Here is a 26,338-nt window from a genome sequence, read left to right as displayed (position 1 = left end):
AGGCTTTGCAACCTCTCTCTGACTTTGTTTGCCTGGGTATCTATCCATCATTAGTTATATAATAGCAGACTCCTCACCCCAGCCTTTCACTTGCTCCAGTAGTTCCACCCCAACTGAATCAGAAATTCCAGGGATCCTGGAATTTGGCATTCTCCTATGCAGTGCTTGAAAAAAAGTGCTGTCATATCTGTGAAACTAAAAGCAGAAATATGATACAAATTGCCTGCCCAAAATTAATGCCAAGCCCTTTGGAAGAATTGATTTTTATTGTGTAGATTGTTGCTGATGTAACTGGAATCTATAACTTAAACATGGCAGATCAATCGTAGTGTTCAGGGCACTTAAAGAACTATTTGCACCAAATGGCCAACACAACAAATGCAACATCTGCTAGTACTTTAAAGGTTAATAAGTTATTTAAAAAATTTATTGTTCCTTGACACTGTAGCAGAAGTGAGGTTTAGTGGTAGGATTATCCTGAATGCTTTTTACATTGCATTAACATCCAATGCGTGGGGCACTTGTTTACGATGGAGTGAACATTGGTTCAGTGGTAGCATTTGGAGTTGGAAGGGTTGAGTTTAAGCCCTGCTCCAGGCAGCCCCAGCAACTGGCAGACTAGAGTGCTGGCTGTGAATCCTTTATCGCAAGAGGATTTGAGTACAGGAGTAGCGAAGTCTTGCTCAATTGTATAGAACCTTTGTTAGATCGCACCTGGACTACTGTGTGCAGTTTTGGTCCCCTTACCTTAAGAAGGATATTATTACCAAAGAGAGGGTGCAACAAAGGTTCACCAGACTTGTTCCAGGGATGATGGGACTGATTTATGAAGAAAGACTGGGGAAACTGGGCCTGTATTCTCTGTATTGAAACTTACAAAATACTTAAAAGGATAGACAAGGTAGATGCAGGTAAGATGTTTCCCCTGGTTGGGGAGCCTAGAACCAGGGGACACAATTTCAAAATAAGGGGGAAGCCATTTAGGATAGAGATGAGGAGAATTTTTTTTACTCAGATGGTTATGAATCTTTGGAATTCTCTGTCCCAGAGGGCTGTAGAAGTTCAGTCATTGAGTATGCTTAAAGTAGAGATTGGCATTTAGAAATCTGTCAATGTAAAGGAATATGGGGGATAGTGTGGGAAAAAGGCATTGAAGTGGGTGATCAGCTATGATTATATTGAATGGCTGAGCAGGCTTGATGGGCTGAATAGTCTCCTCTTGCTATGTTCCTAATTGCATGTGCGCGTGTGTCTGTGTGTGCATGGTTAGTGTTCTGCCTCGGGGAAAGTTCTGTTCCTGCAGCAAGTTTCTGCTTACACTGATGACATATGTCCAGTTTATATTAACCTTTTCACTGTGTTCTACAGGATTTAATTGGGTGAATCAGTTACTTGGCGATATTGCCTCTGCTAGTCAAAATGAATCTAAAGACTGGAAGGCTGGCCCTAGTAAAGTCAAGTTGCTTGAATTTGAAAATTCTGAGAGACTTGAGGTATGTGGATGAGAAATTGTGCTTGAGTCTTTTAAAGAAAAGAAAAGCTTGCTTTTCACAACCACCAGATGCCTGTAATGTAGGAAACACAGCAGCCAATTTGCATATAGCAAACTCCCACAAACAGCTATGTGATATTGGCCAGGACACCAGTGATAACTTCTCTGTGCTTCTTCAAAGTAATGCCAAGGGATCTTTTGCATCCGCCCAAACAGGAAGATGGGGCCAATGGATGACTCTTTGCCCACCTGGAAACACAGGAATGTAACTGTCACCTAGCAACTCCTATATTTTAATATTGCATCCACAACGTTATAGATTAGATCACCATAAATTTAGGAATGGAGCTCATTCATGGGATGGGTGGGGGTATCACCAGCAAGGGCAGCATTAACTGCATATCCCTAATTACTCTTCAGACACTGGTGTGAGCCACCTTCTTAACAACTGGGAGACTTGCTAGGCCATTTCAGAGTTAACCACATAGCTGAGGGGCTGGAGTCACATGTAGATCAGACAGGGTACAGATGGCAGATTCCCTTCCCTAATGGGCATTGCTGAACCAGGTGGGTCTTTATGCCAATTTGGTAGTTATTTAGTTATTATTACTGTTACTAGCTTTTGAATTCGAGATTTATTTGGTGAACTGAATATAAATTCCCCCAGCTACAATTGGTGGGATGGGAACCATTGCCGGCAGACTATTAGTCCGGTAACATAACCACTATGCTACCATAACCATGTGTTAGTGATACAATTCCATGGTTTACTGCTGATTTGCATAAATTGCATAATCTCAACCATGGCCAAACTCAATGCAAATGCACTTTATATCTGTGCATGTCTATCTGATGAGGCAGGGTTGCATGTGGCTGTGGTTTATCTTTCCCATCTCCCTCATTGTCTTGGCTCGCATGTGAAGAATGCCCATGAAGGTGCCTAGTTCCCATGAAATATAGTGCAGTCGGGAGCCATTTCCTTCAGTTGAGGAAGAGGGAAGAGGAGTTAACAAAAAGAATTACCGAAGAAACGTGCCCTGTAAATTATAACAAGAGAATTGCTAGATGGAAAAAGGAACAAAGCTCACCTTTCCTCACCCTGATGATACAATGATAATGGAATTATCAGGGCAATCTAATCAATCAATTAGTCAACTGTTTCTTCCAAACTTACCACATGTCATGTCTCAATTTACTCATGTACTGTGTCCTACATGTTACTGAAAGCCATCCAGTTTTTCTAAGCTGTTAAATAACTCCCTTGTACATAGTTTTGTCCGACTATATCATCAGGCTCTGAAGGAGGGTCATATGGACTCTAAACGTTAACTCTATTTCTCTCTCCACAGATGCTGCTAGACCTGCTGAGTTTTTCCAGCATTTTCTGTTTTTGTTTCAGATTTCCAGCATCTGCAGTATTTTGGTTTTATCAGGTTTACACACTGGCTTGTGGACTTGAATGAAAGTATTACCTATTACTAAAACCAGGAAGGTGACATCCATTGTGCTTCTTTTGTGCAACCTGCTCATCGCCAGATCATGAACTCAAGTACTGCCTCATTTGCATTCGCAGTGTGTGCTTCCTTCATGCTGCTCTCTGTGCCCCAGTTACCCTAATATAAACCCTCATCTCAAAGCTTTGTCTCAGGAGCACTAATTTGTAAAAATGACCATGTAGGAGAAGGTTGTTGATGTTGTTTTCATAACATCATTCCCTCAAATTGTCCTTGGTATTTTTCATTATGCTGTTTCAGAGCACTCTTGATCCTTAATTTGTGTATCTTAGCATGTTGCTGACTCTAAAGAAGCCGTTTCTAAGGATTACCGCTGACACCAAATTGTTTTCACTTAAATAGGATAACCTACTTATATTGAGTACTTTCCTACTTTACAACAGTGACTATATTTCAAAAAGTACTTAATTCGCTGTAAAGTTAAGGCCCCATATAAATGGAAGTCTTGCTCTTGTTATCTTGAACTTGACATCCATTTGAGATAGGCTGCACCGTGGTATGACCTGTATACAAAGGTGAGGGTGGTCAAACAGTAACTAGCAATATTAACAATGGCAAAAGTCACTATAACTTGTTAGGCTGCGATCCACAGGCTGTTACAGCTTCTGCTCAAGCAAGAGATGTTAAAATGTTAATTTTTTTTTTAAAAAGAGAAGGTTGAGCCTGTTTTCTCAAACCAGGCATCTATCCGAATAGCAAGCTAATAATTCAAACTTGTATTTATTACAAAATCCTCTTTCTTGCAAACCAAGTTACTGACTGAAATACTGAAGACTGAAATAACCTGTCAATGTTAAGGTGAGGCAGATCCTTGCACTGATCTACTCTGACTAAACATATGGTTCACATTTTGTGAGACCTTTCGCACATAGTAAATTCTGAGCTATATGAGGAAAAGTCAATGACCTTTAGAAATTTCTACAAAGATGTTTGTGAATGCTCCGCTAGGATCTTTTTAAGTTACCATGTTTTACATGGAGGGGGGTGGAATCTTGTTGAGGCGCCCGGGGTCTCGCTTGGCGGCTAGAGAGCCAGGGAAGTGCAGCCAAACCAAAAGCTTATCAGGTTATGGCGAGGCCAATGGCGAGCCTTCCCCTGGAATCAAGACTTCAGGCGGAATTCCCACTGAGCAAGAGCTGCTGGCCAATCAGGTATGCCACCAGCAGCCCTTGTGCTCAGTCACATCTTGAGGAGGCCATAGTTGCTGCCGAAAGAACACCCCCGGAGTCCCAGGATTAGAGTGACCTAAGCTGCAGGTAAGTAATGTGGGAGGAGGAGTTTGCGAAGCGTGGGTTGTGGGGAGAGGGGTGTAGGGAGGTCAGAAACAAGGGGAGGGAGATGGCTCTCAGTGTCTACTACCCCTTCTTGACGTCGAATCCCTTGATCAGGCACTGAGAATCTTTGACCGAGGGACACCCCCCCACAATCGGGAGCTGAGAACCTGGCCGCGCTGTTGTAACTGCCATGCATGCTGCATAGTAGCAGGCCTGCCTGCAGCTAGGTTAATCCCAGCGGCGTCTTAATTGACCACTAAGGTCCTCACTTGGCAGTGGGATGGGAAGGTCAACCAGGAGCCTTCCAGTCCAGAACCTAATTCGGGCAGAGGCAGGAAGGCCACAGTGTTCAGGTATGCCACCATCCTGCCTGAGTACATGACCTTTCCTCCTGCCCTTCCTACCTCCAAGCTTGCCACTTGCCAGAGCACAAGATTTCGCCTGAGGAATTGAGCCACGGCCATTCAGCTCATAAAAGCTATTACTTCTCATGTATGAGCTTGTTACATCAGGCTGGGTTTGAATGTTGTTTGTTTTCTTCTCAATTGAGTAAAAGATTTTTGTCTTAAAATTTCTTAAATTTACCTCCATATTCATTTATGCCTTTTGACCCTATCCTGGCTTAATTTGAAATAATATTTTAGACTCCACTATTTGTGTGCAACTTAATATTTTATGCACTGTGATGAGATTCCTCTTCACCATCTGTGTGAAGACTGTAGAACTGAAGCTCCCATTAGTTTTTCTCAAACTCCTGCATGTTTTACCAAGGGCGCTCTTTAATTCATGTTGTTTGTGATGATCAGAATTAGACAATGATACTGCCAATTGTGATCTAAAGAGTGCTCATTGTAAAGACTTCAGCACAGATTCTGGAGGCATTACTTTGCTGCCTTAAAGTGAAGTGCACATAATTTAGGTTATTTTTTCGAACAGAAGCATGGGTGCGTGGGAGACCAGGATGGGGATGGTGGCAAATTTGTGTAATGAATTTCCCAGGAAAGCAGGTAGTGTGGAAACGTTTAAGGAAAGATTGGATAGATATTTGTGATGAAGTGGGATCTCCCAGATGGACTGCAGTGTCTTTTCCAGTCTTGTGCTTTCCTTACCTAAATTCCTTGTACCCTGTCCCAATAATGTATTCGAATTCCAACCTCAAGCATCTTTTGCACAGCACTTGCTAAGTTCCACAGTCCATGTGCTCATGGCCTAAATAGTGTAGCCGGGACCTTAATCCTGCCCTCTTTCTGATCCTTCAATCATATGGTTGTCACTTCTGAGCTAACAGCCTGAATTGGAGAGGACTTGATTCTGGTGGTGGACCTCAAAAGTAGGAACAACGAGTTTCTTTGGGAATAAAAAGTTCCACACTGGGACAAATGAATGCCAGTTGTTACCCCAAAGCTCATTGAAAGCATGTTGTAATGGCACTGCAGAGGGAGTTTGGTCATATGCCTATGCTTTACCCGAACTGGTCAAGGTATCAAGTGCTAATGCCACAATTATTGTTCAATTGGAATGTTCCTTTGTTCACTCTCCAACGAAGTTGATGTAAATTTTCATTTGTTCATAGGATGTGGGCGTTGCTGGCTAGGCCATCATTTATTGCCCATCCCTAATTGCCCTTGAGAATGTGGTGGTGAGCTACCTTCTTGAACCGCTGCAGCCCATGTGGTGTAGATACACCCATGGTGCTGTTAGACTTTGACCCAGAGATAGAGAAGGAATATTTCCAAGTCAGGTTGGTGAGTGGCTTGGCCGGGGCGGGGGGGGCGGTGGGGGGCGGTGCGGAACTTGCAGTTGGTGGTGTTCCCATGTGTCTGTTGCCCTTGCTCTTCTAGATGGTAGTGGTTGTGGGTTTGGGAGGTGCTGCCTAAGGAGCCTTGGTGAGTTCCTGCAGTGCATCTTGTAGGTGATACACCCTGCTGTCACTGTGCATTGTTGGTGGAGGGCGTGAATGTTTGTAGATGGGGTGCCAATGAAGCAGGCTGCTTTTTTCTGGATGGGGTTGAGCTTCTTGAGTGTTGCTGGAGCTGCACTCATCCAGGTAAATGGAGAGTATTCCATCACACTCCTGACTTGTGCCTTGTAGATGGTGGACGGGCTTTGGGGAGTCAGGAGATGAGCTACTCGCCACAGGATCCCTAACCTCTAACCTATCTGTTGAGATAGTAACTGAATTATTGTTTTGGGTGGGTCACCTTTTGACAGAATGTATTTGGTGAGACGTTAGAATAAAATTATTTTGTAAATGTGGACTGATCTCTGCTTTCACTCTCGTGCAGTTACCCTTACTGGTCTGCCATTTGTAACACATATCTATTTGGTTATTCATTTAAGCTGATGAAAAGTGACCCATCCCCCCGGGTTTATGGCACGCATACTCATTACGACAATCTACCACCATCTATATTTGAGCAGAAAACAAAGGTAAGATTACACATCAAATGGCAATGCAGAATACTGTGAGACCTGACAAAAATTTTAGTCGCCCAACCGAAACTGGATCATGATCCTGTGTGGCCAACATCTGAAAACTAAGACCACAGAAACACAAATGGAAAGAAAAAGAACTGGATGTCAAATTGCAGGGTTTCAGACAATTTATTTTCGCTGTCAACAATTTCAGATTTTAAGCATTGTATGAAAAATAAGAGTACGAAAGGGATGAAGGAGATAAACCTTGATGTGATTGAGAGTGAGAAGAGGGCCATTACAATGGACAAAAAGAACATTTTTACATGTTTGTTAATCAAAAAAAGCACTAAAGCATCAGGACTAGATGGAATATGCAGTCCCCACCAATTCCCCTGCCCCAGCTATCCTGAACCGACTGGGCAAGTGGCTCTAACCATTTGTTATTACCATGGGTGTCAATTATAATGCTTACACTGTATTAAACACTTCTCAGGCAGTTCAAGAAGGTGTTCACACTTCATTAAAATGCAAATGCCTGTCATTAAGCCCTGCTGTCCTCAAATGAAACCGGTCAGCCCAGGAAAATTGTGTTGGCATCATGGTGCCCGTTATAAACATCAGGACTGCACAACCTGAAGATCCTGAAATTACAGGGTGCTTAAGAACTATACTTCAAGGCTCTTGAATGTGGATTACTGCCTGAGGAGTGGAAATTAGCCATTGTAACACTTCATTTTTAAAAAGGAGGATAAACTAACCTTGGTAATCAAAGGTCAGGTGGCCAAATATTTGTAGGAAAACTAATCAGCCAGAGAGGATGCAGACGACATTTATTGCAACAGAGAGACAATAATTAGAAGTAGGAAGCACATATTTCAAAAGGTACACTTGTGCCTGACAAACCTGTTAGTAGTGGAGAAAACAGACATGATAGCTGGGGAAATACAATGGATACAGCGTACATAACTTTTGGAAAAACTTTTGACAAGGTACCATTTGGGAAATTACTAAGGAAGATTAAGGCGTATGGAGTTAGAGGAAGGATAGGCAACCGTATTAAAAATTAGTTAGCAAACAGAAAACAGAGTAGGAGTTAATGGAAATTTTGTAGTGATGCTCCATAAGTTTTAATTTTGAGACTATTCTGTTCACCTAAATAATGTCACTACTGGTACTCTGAATAGCAAGTGCTGTTAAAAGTTGCCAGAGGGATCTTAGGGTACAGGTTTATGTGAGTATACTCTTGCAGTCTTGTGTATGCAGGTTTGGAAGCCACATTATAGAAAAAACGTTGAGGCCTCAGAGAGGTACAATACAGATTATTATATGTGGTATTACGAAATTCATATGTAAAGAAAATCTTGAAAAAAGAACAGTTTGTCTTTGGAACAATGTACGTTATGGTGCTGTGTTTAAATTAGTCAAATGATGAAGCAAGGCAGGTAGAAACAGAATGTTTCCATGTTAAGTGACCAAGATCAAGGGAAAGGATACAAGATCAAATGCAAGAAATTTAAAACAAAAAGCGGAAGAAACCTCTTCATGCAGAAAGGAATGAGATTATGATGACCTCTACATGCAAACTGTATAGGACTGGGCTTAGTCAGTAGCAGCAAAGTATTTATAACTACAGAACTGCTTTGGGTATAAAAGTGGTTTAATAATTAATCTGTCCTGGGATTGATCTGTGAGTGTGGAACAAAGTAGAAACTGATTGGGATGGTTATGATTCAACCAGTCTTTTACAAACCTCTGGGTCAAATTGTCTAGTGTTCACTCTATCTGGACTCCCATCCAGATAGTCACTTTGATAAGGTACTGCAGAGTCACAAGCACCTGTGGTAATATACCTGGGCCCAAGGAACTTGGGAAAGAAAATAGACAAAAAGAAAAGAAAAGAAGTGACAGTTGTTTGTCATTGCAAGCACATTTTGTACATAGTAGGCTGGATCAGTGCCCAGTGCGATAAGCCTCAGCTGGTAGAGTGCCAGTTGAAGTCTGGTTTACGTTCACAAACGAGTTCACAAATTTGGCTGTCGTTAGGAAAGAGCAGAGTATAGGTCAGACATTTCTATGTGGACACAGTGAGTGAATCATACTAAATTGCTGTTGAATCTAATGACTAGATCAAGAATGGCATTAATATGTTCATGAGAGCAAGCTGTTTTGAAAACCTGAAACTGAGGGGGGAAAATCATTTACTTAAAAAGTGTGGTTGCACAGTAGACCATGAATAGAACAGAATGTTTTGTTTTCTGGTAGTGAAGACATTATCACCTTGTGTTAAATTGAGTGCTGATTGGAATCAGGTCTGCGAACTACACTGGAGGGATTCCTGTTATTAGTGTGAAAGCAGAATAGATGGTGGTGATATTCTGTTTGTTTCCCCCCAGAATTCCTGCAGAAGCAGATTAAATACAAATTTCTCTTGTCAACTCTCTACAGATGCTGGTTGTGTTTCGCAATCCCAAGGACAATGCAGTATCCTATTATCACTTCCATCAGAATAACCCTTTACTACCCAACTTTGTATCTTGGGATGAGTTCTTCAAGAAGTACATGACTGGAGAAGGTACACATCTTGGCTACCATTACTGTTAAGTTTAACTTTATCAAGCTGCATAATTCTTTTTGAATTTTAATCACGCAGCTATACCGTATCAGTACACTCCCTACTCTTTGAAAAGCTGACTTCAAGCTACAGAAGTGTATGCAGTTGATTATCAAAGCAACAAAAGCTCTCTTTACTCCAGGGAAGCTCTCTGAAAAAACATTGAGCGATTAGAAGCACATTGTCTGTTCATTGACATTATTTTCTGCCTTTTCTTTTTTCAATGAAATCCAAGTTTCCCCCTTCATCCTGACTTCTTCTGTCCTAGTGCAACCTTCAGTACAAAAGACCATGACAGGAGGCAGTCTGACAGGCCAGCCAGTGTGCCCAGCACCTCGGTGTAGTATCACCAGTGCCCTACTGTATAGAACCTGATCAAGATCATTGTCTGAGTCCCCTGTAGCAGAACTTGTCTGCAACCTCACCCCCTTTATCCCTGGCCTGGCTGCAACCCCACTTGTGCTCAAGGATTCTGAGCTGCATAAAAAGATCTTAGGGCAGATGACCAAAGACTCGGTTAACAAATAGATTTTAAGGAGGAGAATGAGGTGAAAAGGTGGAGAGCTTTAAGGAGGGAATTCCAGAACTAAACACAGTCTGAGACTCAATCACACGTTGGCTGGGATTTAATGTGGGTAACGGGAGTCTTGTCCACTGTTTGGAGAACCGGCAGGAACTCCCTGTTGCTTCCGTGCCTGGGACCAACTTAAATAACTGATGAGCGTTGGGCCTTCCCTGGGGTTTAAGACCCCAGCAGTGCCACCAGGAGCTTCTGCCAGTGGTGCTCCAAGGGACAGCCATGGATCGCCACTGGATCCCTGGACACAGGTGAGTGGGGCTAGATAGGGGCCGCAGGAAGGGGGGTCACTGAGGGGAGCGGGGAGGGCCAGATGCCAAGGAAGGGGAGTGGCTTTCAGTAACTGACCACCACTTCCTGATGTTGGGTCCCTCAATCGGGCACTGAGCACCTGTGAAATGGGACCCCCCCCCACCCCCCATGGTCACCATTGCTGAAACTAGTTTTATATTCCAGGTCAATTAATTTAATTTAATTTAAATTCCACCAACTGCCATGATAGGATTTGAACCCATGTCCCTAGAGCATTAGGCTGGGCCTCCAGTGCAGTGACAACATCACTACCCACATGCCTGACTTCATCTACATGAAGGCCTACAACCACAGGAAAATGGGAGCCTCATATTAAATAGCAGTGTTGTGTCCCGATGGCACTCTAACTGCATGAGTGCACCTCCTGGCTTTACAAGGAAGTCTTGGGCCTTCCCATCCGGATGCTTCTCCCCATTCCTGCCCTGATCTTGGCATACCCTCCCCATCCATACCAGCTTTACTGGAGATTCTACCCTAGCTGACTCCCTGCCCCACTGGCAATGTCTTCATTTCTGCCAGCTTTGGACCTGAGAACAGGCAGACAAACAAGGACTGGGAGTTAAAATCTCCTGAGCTTCATGCTTCAGGGGACAAATAATTCACCAGCTGCTTAACCACTACCCACCAATCTCCCCCCTCCCCAAGTAATGTTTAAAGATTCAATTGGCAAAAAACCAAAGGCAGAATTTTTTTTATCACATGCTCCGATTTTAGAAGATGACATGTCAGAGTGTCCTCCTATTGGTCTGCTGTAACCTCATTGGAGGAGCTGTGGCAACCTTCTCAAAAAAGACACAGTAAAAATCCCATTAATTCTTTTGATCCTTGTACTTGCTGTCTGTTGTAACCTCAACTTGAACTCTGTCTCATTTTGAAGCTTCTTCTAAGTTCCTTGGGCTCCTCTTTATGTAGAATATTTATTTTACTTTGCCCTCAATATGTCGTAAACTCTATATATTAGAAGTTCAATCAAGCCCACCGAGGACCTGAGTGTTATTCATGTGTACAGGGAGTTTTAAACGCCTCCTTTGCAGTCTAGACAGATACTCAGAAAATCACTGGCCCTCTATCCAGCTCTACTTGTCCCACCACCCCCCCACCCCCTTAAACCAGCTTATATTTCACCTCTCTTCTATTTTTATTTAGTTCTGTTGAAGGGTCATTCGGACTTGAAACGTTAACTGTGTTCCTCTCCACAGATGCTGCCAGACTTGCTGAGTTTTTCCAGGTAGTTTTGTTTTTGTTTTGGATTTCCAGCATCCACAGTTTTTTGCTTTTAACTCAGAAAAGCTTGTCTGATAGATAGATGACCCATCCAATGCATCCATAAATTGCCAACCTTGGAAAACTAGTCATTGCTAACCAACAGCTTCAAAGAGCTCATATGGTATATCAAAAAGAAAATCTGAGGTTCAAAACTACCCTGATTATAAGCTTAGTGGCATTGAAAGATACAAAGTTACATGAGCTTCAGAACTGGAGCTGTGGTATGTTGTTCATATTGCAGGGAGAGAACACATAAGCCCAGACAAGTCTGAAGAGAAATACCAATCTTGAATACACACAATATCTCCACTATTTTGGGGAGGGGCCAAGGAATCTGGAGCACTCCGCATGCCCCCAGCAGAACATTTCATTTTGAATGTTTTCCAATATTGTGAAATCTACAATGAACATGATTTTTACATTTTTCTTTTGTTTCAAGCCTATGAAAGGTTCAATCGATTTTAAGTCAGATTGATTAGTAGCCCCAGACTGGTTGTCCTGGTGGACTGTCGGCTGATATACAACCTGTAAGCTCGTGACCCAACACATGCCTCTTAATTGAACAAAAGCCAAAAACTTCGGATGCTGGAAATCCAAAACAAAAATAAAAATACCTGGAAAAACTCAGCAGGTCTGGCAGCATCTGCAGAAAGGAACACAGTTAACGTTTTGAGTCCGTATGACTCTTCAATAGAACTAAGTAAAAATCCTATTATCCTGTGTTCCTCTCTGCAGATGCTGCCAGACCTGTTGAGTTTTTCCAGGTATTTTTATTTTTGTTTTCGATTTCCAGCATCCGCAGTTTTTGGCTTTTATTCAATTAAGAGGCATGTGTTGGGTCACGAGCTTACAGGTTGTATATCAGCCGACAGTCCACCAGGACAACCAGTCTGGGGCTACTAATCAATCTGATTTAAAATCGATTGAACCTTTCATAGGCTTGAAACAAAAGAAAAATGTAAAAATTATGTTCATTGTAGATTTCACAATATTGGAAAACATTCAAAATGAAATGTTCTGCTGGGGGCATGCGGAGTGCTCCAGATTCCTTGGCCCCTCCCCAAAATAGTGGAGATATTGTGTGTATTCAAGATTGGTATTTCTCTTCAGACTTGTCTGGGCTTATGTGTTCTCTCCCTGCAATATGAACAACATACCACAGCTCCAGTTCTGAAGCTCATGTAACTTTGTATCTTTCAATGCCACTAAGCTTATAATCAGGGTAGTTTTGAACCTCAGATTTTCTTTTTGATATACCATATGAGCTCTTTGAAGCTGTTGGTTAGCAATGACTAGTTTTCCAAGGTTGGCAATTTATGAATGCATTGGATGGGTCATCTAGCTATCAGACAAGCTTTTCTGAGTTAAAAGCAAAAAACTGCGGATGCTGGAAATCCAAAACAAAAACAAAACTACCTGGAAAAACTCAGCAAGTCTGGCAGCATCTGCGGAGAGGAACACAGTTAACGTTTCAAGTCCGTATGACTCTTCAACAGAACTAAGTAAAAATCCTATTTTTACTTAGTTCTATTGAAGAGTCATACGGACTCGAAACGTTAACTGTGTTCATCTCCGCAGATGCTGCCAGACCTCTTAATTGAATGCTCATCAAGTCTGGAGTTGAGCCCTGGTTTAATGCAGTGCAAAAGGGGAGCACAACCCTTGAGCCCAGGTAGAGCTGGGAACGAGGCATCAAAACAACAGGCCCTATAAAGAATCCCTGGATCCCATCTGCCCTCCCTACACTGGCACCTTTTTGAAAATCCATTAGTCTGGCTGGCCTCACACAGACAATATAACAAAATCTGGATGTTAACATGGGCCAAGCCAAATGAAGATTACAATTTCTGAGTCTGCCACCTGATTTGGATTCCACTCATCCCTCCACATCCTCCATACGTTGCTCACACCCCTGCAAAACCAGCTGCTACCGATCCAACCGCCCCAGGAATTTATTGGAAGAGTCAGAGGATTTCCTGCAGGCTTCACTCAGTCTGATAGATGGAGGGCAGGGACCCCTTGGATCAGGATTGTGTCCCTCATGCTTAGGGCTGGTAATTTGACGGAAGGAGGAACTATGCCAACAGTTTCTGGGCACTGCAGAAATATGTTCTCCATAGCTAATCGGCATGATTGTATATCCTACTGCTTCACCTCTGCTTGGTAGCTATTTGTATTCTACCAGCAATCTCACTGTGTTCAGCAGAGAAAGCAGCCAGTTCAGCTTCATCAGATGGACTACTGCCTTCTCCTTCCTGACGTGACATTTAGTTTTGACTCTCTCTGACTTTAGGCCCTTGTTTTGCTGTTTCTGACTTTAGCACTAACCCTCTTGATATACTGAAATTCTGCAGGAGTTCTCCCAGTTTCCTATTCTAACTCGGGTGGGAAAATAGCTGGACCTTCCCTTCCACCACCAGCGCCACCCCACCACATTCCCCACCGTCTCCCCCCCACCACCACACCCCCCCACCCACCGCCCCCCCACCACCCCACCCCCACCACCCTCCAGCCCCCACCCATCCAACCTCGTGAAACTGCACGAGCAACCTTTTTCAACTGTTTACACCATTCACGCTAAAATGCAATAGGGAATTCAGGAGAAACTTCTTTACCTAGAGAATGGTTAGAATGTGGAACTTGTCACTGCAAAGAGTGATTAGGCAAACAGCACGGATGTATTTAAGGGGAAGCTGGACACATCCAATGGGGATGAAAGGAATCTAAGGGCAGAATCTTCTGTTCGGAGTGCGAGGGCGGGCCCCGCACACCGACGCGTAAAATGATGCGTGATGATGTCGGGCATGCATCGGAGTCGGCTGTGCGGCCGCTGAACTGTCAAAGGCCTGTTAAAGGCCATTAATAAACTAATTACAGTGATTGTCAGGGCTGCCTGTCCAACCTTAAGGTTGGCGGGCAGGCGAAGAGCCCAGGCGGCCTTCGCATTTTTTCATGAAACCTTATCCACGGGCTGGATGAGGTTTCATGAGAGGTTTATTAATTCAAAAATTTTCATGAAAATTCATAAACATGTCCCAGCTCATGTGATACTGTCACATGAGGGGGCAGGTCTGAATAATTTTATTTTTTCTTTTTCTCAATGTTTCATTATGAAACATTCTGATCTGTAAATAAGTAAGTAATTTTTCAGGAAGTCCCTCTCATTTCGCAACCGAGTGAGAATTAAATTCCTGTCCTCATTTGTGATGGAACCTGGATATGTAAACATGAGCAGCACCACCACTGGTGATAGAGTGTTATTACTGTGTGACATGTTTACATGAGCAGTTTCCATTTTAATTTATATTGGAAAAATATAAAGAAAGACATAATTTTATTTTAAAATCATACATTCAGCCCTATGTGCCTCAGTCTGCTATCCCTCGGCCCATAGCCTGACTTCACCTGCAGGCTACCTGTTGTCATGGTTCTCCAAGTGCAATGCTATGGGGCTTCACTACTTTTTAAATCACTAATTCTAGACACAATTACACTTTAACATATTGCTGTTGGTTAGTTACTTTAATAAATCTGATTCACAGTTTTTAGTCTAAGGCACATATTCTGATAGATTAACAATCCTGGTAAGATGCAATAGAACCATTTGCAAGGAGCAAATTGCATTGACAAGGATGTTGTATTCAACAGTGGCTGATGCTGCATGACCAGATATTGTGTGAACAAGATTATCCTTCTGTTTGTTGACAAGAGGAACTCACTTACAGGAACGGTTCCTGGCACTAAGCCTGAGAGAATCACACAGTTGTGGCCCAAACTCATAAGTGTGACTGAGCCTTCGATTAATATTTCACTCTCTTTGATGCTACTTTCTAATTTTTAAACCAGTTGGCTGGGGCTCCTACTTTGATTATGCTCTCGTCTGGGAAAAATACATTGACAACGAGAATGTGATGATTATCACATATGAAGAGCTGAAAGAGGTCAGTAGAGATTCTTTACATCGATACAAACCCAATGCTGTACAGATTAACGTGCAGGACTAGTTTCTTGCTTTTTATTGGTTACTGACAATTACAAGAGAGTTATTGCCAAGACTAAAGATTTTTAGCTAGACAACTGGAGGCAGTTAGCAGATTGGCCAACCTTCATTTCCTATTATTGAGAGGAAACCCTGATGCTTGTTGTGTAGCAACTTTGTAAATGTGTCTAAGAATTTCTAGTAAAAATTCTCTTTTGCATAACTAATTTGAACTGATACATTTAAATTGCAACACATAGAGAGAGTGCGGAACCTCTTAACCTTTTGTCACAATACTGCTGGTGTCAGGCACAAAATTATGCATTGATCCTCCATATCAGAAATTGAACTTTTGAAGAAAGACTAAAGGGGTTTGGTTTGTTTTCCTAGAAGAGTTGGCCCGAAGTGAATAGAAGTTTGCAAGATTAAAAATGATTGACAATTGTTGATCTGATAATTCATGTTGTTCAAGCAGCAAGGCAGAAGATGGAAAAGTCAGGAAGATTGGATAAAGAAGGAATGTCAGATGGAACCCAAACAGTTATAAGATTGTGGAGTATATTACAAGGGTAGCTGTTGAAACAAACGATCTAAATGAGTGCCACATGTAAATTGATATGTTTCAGTAGAGAAAAGATAGGTAACTGAAGTTAACTTATTTAAAAGCAGTCAGAACAATTATTAATAGAGTGGGCAACTGCATTTTTAAAGGGGGAAAAATCCATGACCTCTGATGCATTGTCACCCTTGCTTGTGTTCCTCCCCTAACTAGAAATTGACCAGAACCTAACTAGAATTAGGTGGTAGTTCACTGTGTCAGAAGGCCACAAGCCCATGAAGTGGCTTGATGTAGTACTGAGGGAATTTTTTTTATTATTTCACAGGATTTGGGCATCGCTGGCTAGCCCAGCATTTATTGCCCATTCCTTAATCCTCTTGAAGAGGTGGTAATGAGCCACATTCTTGAACCACTGCAGTCCATCTGTTGCAGGAACACCCAGTGTTGTCAGGGAGGGAGTTCCAAGATTTTGACCCAGTGACAGTGAAGGAACAGCGATATATTTTCAAGTTAAGGATGGTGTATGGCATGGAGGAGAACTTCCAGGTGGTGGTGTTCCCATGCATCAGCTGCTCTTGTCCTTCTAGTTGGTGGAAATCACGGGTTTGGAAGGTTCTGTCGAAGGAGCCTTGGTGAGTTGCAGCAGTGCATCTCTGTATATGCTACTCACTGCTGTCACTGTGCATTGGTGGTGGAGGGAGTGAATGTTTAAGGTGGCAGATGGGGTGCCGGTTAAGCAGGCTGCTTTGCCCTGGATGGTGTCCAGCTTCTTGAGTGTTATGGGAGCTCCACTCATCCAGGCAAGTGGAGAGTATTCCATCACACTCCTGACTAGTGCCTTGTAGATGGTGGACAGGCTTTGGGAAGTCAGGAAGCGAGTTACTTGCTGCAGGATTCCCAGCCTCTGACCTACTGTTTAAACCATAGTTTTTATACGCACTGTTGGTGTTCCCAGTGCCCAGGTCAATACTTATCCCTCAACCAACACCACTAAAACAAATTATTTGATCATTGCTGTTCGTGGGAGATTACTGTGTGCTAATTGGTGGCCGTGTTTCCCACATTAAAACAGTGCCTACACTTCAAAAGGTACTTAATTATCTGCAAAGCACTTTATTATGCCCTGAGGTTGTGAAAGCAGCTGTTGAAAAGGAAGCCCTTCTTTCCCTGTCTTTCCCAATTGGCAGGATAACCTAGGATGCAGATAAAAGCAAAAAACTGTGGATGCTGGAAATCCAAAATAAAACTAAAAATACCTGGAAAAACTCAGCAGGTCTGGCAGCATCTGCGGAGAGGAACACAGTTAATGTTTCCAGTCCGTATGACTCTTCAACAGAACTAAGTAAAAAAGAAAATAAATAAACTCACCACAAGTCATTGTGCAACACAGCCGGAGTTCCAGAAATTGACGCAAATGAATTGCCCTTATCTGATCAGTCGTGGTCAGCTTTGAGTGCAGGTGTGTACAGTACCAATGATTTCACCCTTAGTCAACACCCCCCACCCCGCATCAAATGTTCCTGTGTTCTTGTCACCAACATCAAATTAAATAGACTTATCCTTCAGGGATAAGGTGCAGTCTTGTAGCTCCGTGGATTATGTCCCTGCCTCTAAGTCATAGCTCTGGGTTTGAGTCCCACTCCAGGACTTAATGGCCACGGAAGGTATGTCATAACACAGCCAAACAGGCTGATTATCAGCCTGCAAATTTTTCCAGTACACTTATGGCAGGCGGTAAGAGTGGGAGAGCCTCCTGGTCAGTCATGATTGATGTGGAGTGGTGCCCCTTCAAGCTGTAGCCTCTGGTTTCAAGCTACCGACCTGTTCCAGGAGGAAAAACAAGCTACAGAAAACAGACAGCACATGCTTTGTCTGCCTCATACATCTCCAGACGTGCAAGGTCCTCAGGAATGGGAAAATTCCATTCAGCCTTTGCAGGAGATGAAAAGGCTTGGCTGGAGTCCATAATGAAGGATAGTACAAAAGCTGTGAAAGGATTTGTGCTGAATGGCTTCTTCTCCTTTACCTCAATATTTCCCTTACAAATATCCCACTTATAGTATTACTTGACTATTAAGCACAAGTACTGCCACTTTTCAAAAAAAAAAATTATGCTTAATACGATATAAATGGAATTTCCCCTCCTTCCTACCTGGGTTATTTTCCCCAGTTCTCAAGCCAGTAGTTGCCATTTTGATAGCTATGGGATTAAGTGGCCCAGAGTGCTGGCAGACTGAAGCTGCACTATACAAATAACTGTACCCTCAAGCTGGCACTTGCTGAATATTCAGCACTGAATTCCAAAGGGATTTGCTTTGCTGTTCGCTGGTGCAGTAGAGATTTCCTTTTGTAACCACCCCTTCCCCTGCTCCTCTATCAATTTTTTTATATAAGTAGAAGAGCCACTCCAAGGCTCACTAATGTCAGCCCTAACAATAGGTGGGGTGGAAGTAGCTTGACTTGTAGTAATCTGTGTGACAGTGGGCCAAAATCAGCTTGTCAGTTATTCTAAGCAATTTTTTTCATTGGGGCGCAAGGGTCACTGCACTCTCTGTCCTCATCTAGTTTAGGGTTCAGCATTGCAAGGCTAGAATTCAGACAGTCTTCACTAAACATGGTTCAGTTGCTGTGTTATGAGGAAATTGGGTAACACTGAAACTTTTATTGACATTGGGAAAGAGTGTGGTATGTAATTCACATCCAGTATGTTTCACAGTGTGGCAACAACACAGTTTACAAATAGCCTGGGTGTTGAATCACTTTTGGTGTCCAACATTTATACATTTTTTTTCTTTTTATGAAACCAGGGAAAGGAATTCCTGCAACAGGACAATTAGAGAGAAATAAACCGCAGATTGGTTGGGAATATATGAAAAGCTCTTGTGGAAATTTAGTTCTCTCGCTCTCCCAGCTTTGCATTGTTCTTGAAATGCATATGAGGCCTAACACACCATGGCCCTAATTTGTGATCCTTTGAGTGCTGTTGTTGCTGGGAGCACAGGCTCACCTGAATTTACCCACTTTTTTTGTTCTGCCCACTTCCCTTTTTCATAGATTTATTAAGATGTTTTGGTTTTGTTCCCCCTGAAAGAACTTGGCAGGGGGGATTCGGAAGATTGTAGAGTTCTTCAACCTCTCTTTGAGCGACGAAGATATTCAATTAGTTGCGAAGAGAGGTACATTCCAGGCCATGAGTGACAACTCCCATGTGACTCACTCCACATTCGGCAAAGTTATCTTTCGAAAAGGTAAGTGAAATCAAACCCTTGTGAGGGTCTGCATTGATCACGTTGAGAGGCAGGAAATGGGACGTGTTGTTGCTGTTCAGAGAATCATAGAAACTTACAGCATGGAAGAGGCCTTTTGGCCCATCTTGCCTGTGCTGGCTCTTTGAAAGAGCAGTCAAGCTCAGTCCCAAACTCCTGCTTTATGTCTGTAACTCTGTAAATTTCTTCTCCTCAGTCACTGTCCAAACTCCATTTTAAAATTATTTATGGGTTCACCTTCCATCAACTTTGCAGGTAGAGCATTCCAGATCCCAGCAACTGAGTGAAAAATATTCTCCTTATCTCCTCCCCAGATGTTTCCCCCAATGATTTTGAATCTGTGACTTCTAGTTTTTGCCCCTCTAACCAGAGGGACTTTTTTTCTCTCTCTACTCTGACGAAACCTCAGTGAGGTCACCTTTTCTCCTTCTGTGTTCCAAGGGAAAAGGTCCTAAATTTTCCATTCTTTCCTCATACATGCAACCCCACATCCCTGGTGACATCCTGGTAAACCTCCTATGTAGCCTTTCTCAGGCCAGGACATTTTTCCTGAAATGTGCTGCCCAGAATTGTCCATAAAATTCAAGCTGACACCCAACCAGTGGCTTATAAAGTTCTGACTAATTCTTGTGGCATGACGTGATTTTTTTTTGACAGAGATTGCCTTACCAAGTATATTTCGCAAAGATTTTTCTTCTCCGGTCAATTTGATGACACATTTTTACCAGCAATGATGCTCTCTCGATATTGTAACATGGAGGAAAAGGAAATATTTCACAACATTAACAGTAAGCTCCCCTTGTAAGAGCTTTGCAATGCTTGACATTCAATGTGTTAGGCATTCTGTTGCAATGCATGCTTGAATTAGGAAATGAGTGAAATGAATAAGGAGAGAAAGCACTGAAATGCAAAAAATGATAACTGTCATGAGCTTGGGGGAGGTCTCTGAGTTCTACCTTGTCCCCTCTCTCTCTGTCTCTCAGCTCTCCAACCCTAAACTTCGCTTTATAAGCTGTTAATGTTCGCGGGTTGATCAAACCCACTCCTGGCTGCATGATATCCCTTGTCACATGCGGCCTTCTCCTGTCAGCATTTATAAATTCAAGCAGTAATGTATGAGATAACATGCGGCACCCAAATGTTGAGGATGCTTGATTGTTCTGGGTGAGTGGAGTGTTGAGGAACCTTGTGTTTGAATTGTAATGGTCATCACTTTGACATGCTAACATTGTAGAGCTCCATGGAAGAACATGAGCATTCCCATGCAGGTAGAAAGGTGAAAAGTTGGCAAAACTTGCTATAATCTCCCTCTGCAATTGCGTACCACCAGTGATAAAGATGACAACATGTTCACATCAGTCACATGTTGGCTTACTTACCTTACCACACTTTCACATCAGCAAATTTATAGAACTTCTCCAAGACCAGCCATTGTATTGAGGAGCCCATGATTGACTGCAAAGGCAGAATTTTATGGTCCCTCATTGGTGGGTTTGAAGGCGGGAGGGCCCGTAAAATTCCCTGGGTGCCCTTCCCACCGCCCTCTCGCCCACCCCCTACCTATCTGCAATTTTAAGTAGGGCAGGTGAGGCCTAGGGTGGCCAGCCTGCCCTCAATTGAGGCCCTCAAGTGGCCAATTATTGGGCACTCAAGGGCTGCTTCCCATCAGACCTCACTTTTGAGGCTAGCAAAGGCATTCAAGGGCAACAAGGAAGCCTGGCAAGTTGCCCTCCTCAAGCCTCTGGTGGGAAGGTGGGCCCCAGGCCTCACCTCCCCTCTCTGCTCTCTGCTGTGAGATCCACCACCGCTTCCGCCACTCCCCCCCCCCCCCCCCCCCCCCCCCCCCCCCCCCCCCAACCCCACCCAAACACTTTCCTGGACCTAGACTCTGGGATTTAGAATCTGGGGACATTTTTGTAGCCCCAGTCCTGACCAGTGCTGCCACTGACACTGTTGGGACTACAGTGCTGATGGGCAATCAGATTGTTATTAGCACTCAGGATCTTGGGGAAGGTGATGGCGTAATGGTATTATTGCTGGAGTACTAATCTGGGAAACCCAGGTAATAACCTAGGCTTGAATCCTGCCATGGCAGGTGGTGGTATGTGTAATTCAATAAAAATCTAATGATGACCATGAAACCATTTGCTGATTGTTTTTAAAAACCCATCTGGTTCATTAAATACCTTTTAGGGAAGGAAATCTGCTGTCCTTACCTGACCTACATGTGACTCCAGACCCACAGCAATGTGGTTGACTCTTAAATGCCCTCTGAAATGGCCTAGCAAACAATTCAGTTGTATCAAACCACTACAGAGCCTCAGAGGAATGAAACCGAATGGACCATCTGGCATCGACCTAGGCACCGGAAAGGACAACGACAAACTCAGCCCTGTCAACAATGCAAAGTCCTCCTTACTAACATATGGGGCCAAAATTGGGAGAGCTGTCTCTCAGACAAGCCAAGCAACAGACTGATATAGTCAACCTCACCAAATCATATCTTACAGATAATGTCCCAGACTCACCAATGCTTCTGCTGGGTTAATCCTGTCCCACTGGCAGGACAGACCTAGCAGAAGTGGCGGCACAGTGGTATACATTCAGGAGGGAGTTGCCATGGGAGTCCTCGACATCGACTCCAGACCCCATGAGGTCTCATGGCATCAGGTCTAACATGGGCAAGGAAACCTGCTGATTACCACATCCTGCCCTCCCTCAGTTGATGAATTAGTACTCCTCCATGTTGAACACCACTTGGAGGAAGCACTGAGGATGGCAAGGGAGCAGAATGTACTCTGGGTGGGGTCTTCAATGTCCATCACCAGGAGTGGCTCGGTAGCATCACAACTAAATGAGCTATTCGAGCCCTAAAGGACATAGCTGCTAGACTGACCCTGTGGCAGGTGGTGAGGGAACCAACAAGAGGGAAAAATATACTTGACCTCACCAACCTGCCTGCCGCAGATACATCTGTCCATGACAGTGTTGGTAGGAGAGGCCACTGCACAGCCGTTGTGGAGACGACGTTCTGCCTTCACATTGAGGATACCCTCCATTGTGTTGTCTGGCATTACCACTGTGTTAAATGGGTTTCAGACAAATTTCAAACAGATCTAGCAAGACTGGGCATCCATGAGGCACTGTGGGCCATCAGCAGCAGCAGAATTGCACTTGAACCATTGCTGTAACCACATGGCCCAGCATATCCCCACTCTCCCATTACCATAAAGACAGGGGATCAGCCCTGGTCCAATGAAGAGTACAGGAGTGCATGCCAGAAGCAGCACCAGGCATACCTCAAAATGCAGTGTCAACCTGGTGAAGCTACAACACAGGACAACTTGTGTGCCAAAGAGCATAAGCAGCAAGTGATAGACAGAGTTAAGCAATCCAACAACCAATGGATCAGATGTAAGCTCTGCAGTCCTGCCACATCCAGTCATGAATGGTGATAGACAATTAAACAATTCATTGGCGGAGGAGGCTCCACAAGTATCCCCATCCTCCAACAATGGAGAAGCCCAGCACATCAGTGTAAAAGATAAGGCTGAAGCATTTGCTACAATCTTCAGCCAGCGTGCCGAGTGGATAATCCATCTCAGCCTCCTCCAGAGGTCCCCAGCATCACAGATGCCAGTCTTCAGCCAATTCAATTCACTCCATGTGATATCAAGAAACGGCTGAAGGCACTGGATAGTGCAAAGGCTTTGGGCTCAGAAAATATTCCGGCAATAGTACTGACAGCTTGTGCTCCAGAACTTGCCGTGCCCCTCGCCAAGCTATTCCAGTACAACTACAGCATTGGTATCTACCCAACTATGTGGAAAATTGCTCAGGTATGTCCTGTACAAAAAAAGCAGGATAATTCCAACCTGGCCAATTACTGCCCCATCAGTCTACTCTCTATCATCAGTAGAGTAATGGAAGGTGTCATCAACAGCGCTATCAAGCAGTGCTTAGCAATAACCTGCTCACTGATACCCAGTTTGGGTTCCGTCAGGGCCATTCAGTCCTGACCTTATTTCAGCCTTGATTCAAACATGGACAAATGAGCTGAACTCCAGAGATGGGGTGAGAGTGACTGCTCTTGATATCAAGGCCAAATTTAACAGCGTGTGGCATCAAGGAGCCCTAGCAAAACTCGATTCAATGGGAATCAGGGGGAAAGCTCTCCACTGGTTGGAATCATACCTAGCACAAAGGAACATGGTTGTGGCTGTTGGAGGTCAGTCATCTCGGCTCCAAGGCATCACTGTAGGAGTTCCTCAGGGTAGTGTCCTCGGCTCAACCATCTTCAGCTGTTTCAACAATGATGTCCCTTCTATCATAAGGTCAGAAGTGAGGATGTTCGCTGAGAATTGCACAACATTCAGCACCATTTATGACTCCTCAGATACTGAAGCAGTCCATGTCCAAATTCAGCAATATCTAGGCTTGGGCTGACGAGTGGCAAGTCACATTCGTGCCACACAAGTGACAGGCAATGACCATCTCCAACAAAAGAGAATCCAACCATCATCCCTTGACATTCAATGGCATGACCATCACTGAATCCCCCATGATCAACATCCTGGGGGTTACCATTAACCAGAAACTGAACTGGACTAGCCATTTAAATACTGTGGCTACAAGAGCAGGTCAATGGCTAGGAATCCTGCAACGAGTAACTCCCCTCCTGACTCCCCAAAGACTATCCACCATCTACAAGGCACAAGTCAGGAGTGTGATGGAATACTCCCTATTTGCCTGGATGGCAAATGTAGTTTCTACCAAATGTAAATGAGCCACATTATGAGCTCAACAGATTATCTTAAACTAGTCATTAGTGTAGCTTTTAATGCACTCAGGATTGTTCAGCAAGTGCTACTCAGTTGACGAATCACATTTAATTGGCACCACATCCACAAACATTCGCTCCCTCCACCACCGATGCACAGTAGCAGCAGTGTTTACCATCTACAAGATGCACTGCAGGAATTCATCAAGGCTGCTTAGACAGCACCTTCCAAACCCATGACCACTACCATCTAGAAGGACGAGGGCAGCAGACACATGGGAACGCTACCACCCGGAAGCTGCCCTCCAAGTCACTCACCATCCCTGATTTGGAAATATATCATCATTCCTTCACTGTTGCTGGGTCAAAATCCTGGAGCTCCCTTCCTAACAGCACTGTAGGTGTATCTACACCACATGGACTGAAACGGTTCAAGAAATCAGCTCACCACTGCCTCCTCAAGGGCAGCTAGGGATGGGCAATAAATCTTGTGAAGGAATAAAAACAAAACTCTTTTTAAATGTGATTCGTCAACTGAGTAGCACTTGCTGAACAATCCTGACTGCGCTAATGGCTACACTAATGACTAATTTAAGATAATCTATTGGTCTCATAATGTGGCTCCTTTACACTTGGTAAAAACTACATACATTCATATGCAGGAGCCTGTCCTCTGCAAACAAAAGGAATATGTTGCCCCTTTTTTGAATAACCCAGAAGTTTGGGGAACCTATAGTTCCCCATTCCTTTCTCCAGAGCAAGATGATGGTGTAGTGCTAATGTTGCCGGAGTAGTAATCTAGAGAACCAGGCTAATGCCCTGGGGGCATGGGTTCAAATCCCACCAAGGCAGTGGTGGAATTTGAATCCAGTTCATAAATGGGAAGTGAAAGGTAATCTCAGAAATGGTGACAATGAAACTATCACCAGTTGTCATAAAAACCCATCTGGTTCACTAATGTCTTTTAGGGAAGGAAGTCTGCCAATCTTACCTAGTCTGGTCTACATGTGACTCCAGACCCACAGCAATATGGATGACTCTTTAAAAAAAATGCCCTCCAAACAGGGCAATTAGGGATGAGAAATAAATGCTGGCAATCCCCACACCCCATGACTCATAACTGCCCTCGTAAGGAATTTAGCAGGAAAAATGACATTCCCTGGGAAGTGGCTTCGTAAATCATTCAGTTCAAGGGCAATTAGGGATGGGCAACAAACGCTGGCCTTGCCAGTAACTTTCACGGGATGTGGGCGAATAAAGGAAAGAAAGACTCAGTCAATCGGTGTCGACTTGTCAACCAATCAGTACTCTTTTCTCCTGTGGTATAAATTGTTACGGTTGTTTGAAATTTGGCAGTTGTGCTTGTCCTGATGAGTGCACGACAAGGAGCTTCAGCAACATATCTCTCCTTTCAGCAATAATCATAAAACTATTACTAGTGTGGGACCTCAAACATATGAGTGAAACCATCACCACCACCCCCACCCCACCCCACAAATGCTCCTTTTTCAAGATCACCTTGCAACCCATTTACTTCGCTTTGAGGGGATTACTCAAGAGGATTCTACATGATTAGCCGAGCCAAAAGCGGTTTTAATGGCTTTACTACTTTTAAATGTTTTTTTTCCCCTAACTATAGGCATGGTTGGAGACTGGAGAAACCTGTTCACTGAAGAGCAGAGCCAAGAGATGGATGCAAAGTTTGAGGCGTGTCTAGCAGGCACAAAACTCGGACTAAAACTGAAGTATGACCTATACTGTTAGGCGTAATCAACAATGCTGTGAATATTGTGGTGGACACAAGTAATCATTTTTATTTTGTAAAGATGAGTGATCAGAACTGTGAATTCAAAACTCACTGGCAAGCTTCCAAACCCTTCCAGTTAAGAAAAGAAAATGCAAAAAGAGACAGCAGGGCCACCAGGGAATGAGAGCTTAATGTTACAGATTCACAGCCAAACCTCTTGTGGCTTTGTGATTCCGTGACTATGACGTTAAGCACGTCAAACTCTCAGCCCCTTTCACTCACACCCCCCAACGCACCCCCCCCCCCCCCACCCCCACCCCATCAACCACCCACCCACCCTCCTCCCAAAGGTGACTGCAGCAATCTACTAAAATCCTCTGCTCCACCTCAGTGGATACAAATCCCATCTGAAACCTCTTGCAATTCATCAAAGCTGAATACTGCCTGAATAATATCGCAGCCTCACAGGCTCTGCAATGCTGGAGCGGCAATGTGACATGCTCAGGACAACAAGGACGATTATAGGTCGTTGCAGTAAGGTTT

General features: G+C 43.7%; 1 protein-coding gene across 1 annotated transcript in view; it reads left to right on the top strand.

Moving 5' to 3' along the window:
- Positions 1-26,090, top strand: part of sult6b1 (sulfotransferase family, cytosolic, 6b, member 1) — a 28,656-nt gene extending 2,566 nt beyond the window's left edge. Inside the window, exons 2-7 of the mRNA XM_041175760.1 lie at positions 1,369-1,493; positions 6,621-6,710; positions 9,144-9,270; positions 15,311-15,405; positions 19,094-19,250; positions 25,688-26,090. Coding sequence (XP_041031694.1) covers positions 1,369-1,493; positions 6,621-6,710; positions 9,144-9,270; positions 15,311-15,405; positions 19,094-19,250; positions 25,688-25,812 — 719 coding nt within the window. The 3' untranslated portion in view covers positions 25,813-26,090. The remainder of the gene's footprint in view (positions 1-1,368; positions 1,494-6,620; positions 6,711-9,143; positions 9,271-15,310; positions 15,406-19,093; positions 19,251-25,687) is intronic.
- The last annotated feature ends 248 nt before the right edge of the window (positions 26,091-26,338 follow it).

The sequence above is a fragment of the Carcharodon carcharias genome, chromosome 2 (assembly GCF_017639515.1).
Source record: "Carcharodon carcharias isolate sCarCar2 chromosome 2, sCarCar2.pri, whole genome shotgun sequence".
NCBI lineage: Eukaryota > Metazoa > Chordata > Chondrichthyes > Lamniformes > Lamnidae > Carcharodon > Carcharodon carcharias.
This window is presented reverse-complemented; position numbering and strand designations above follow the sequence as displayed.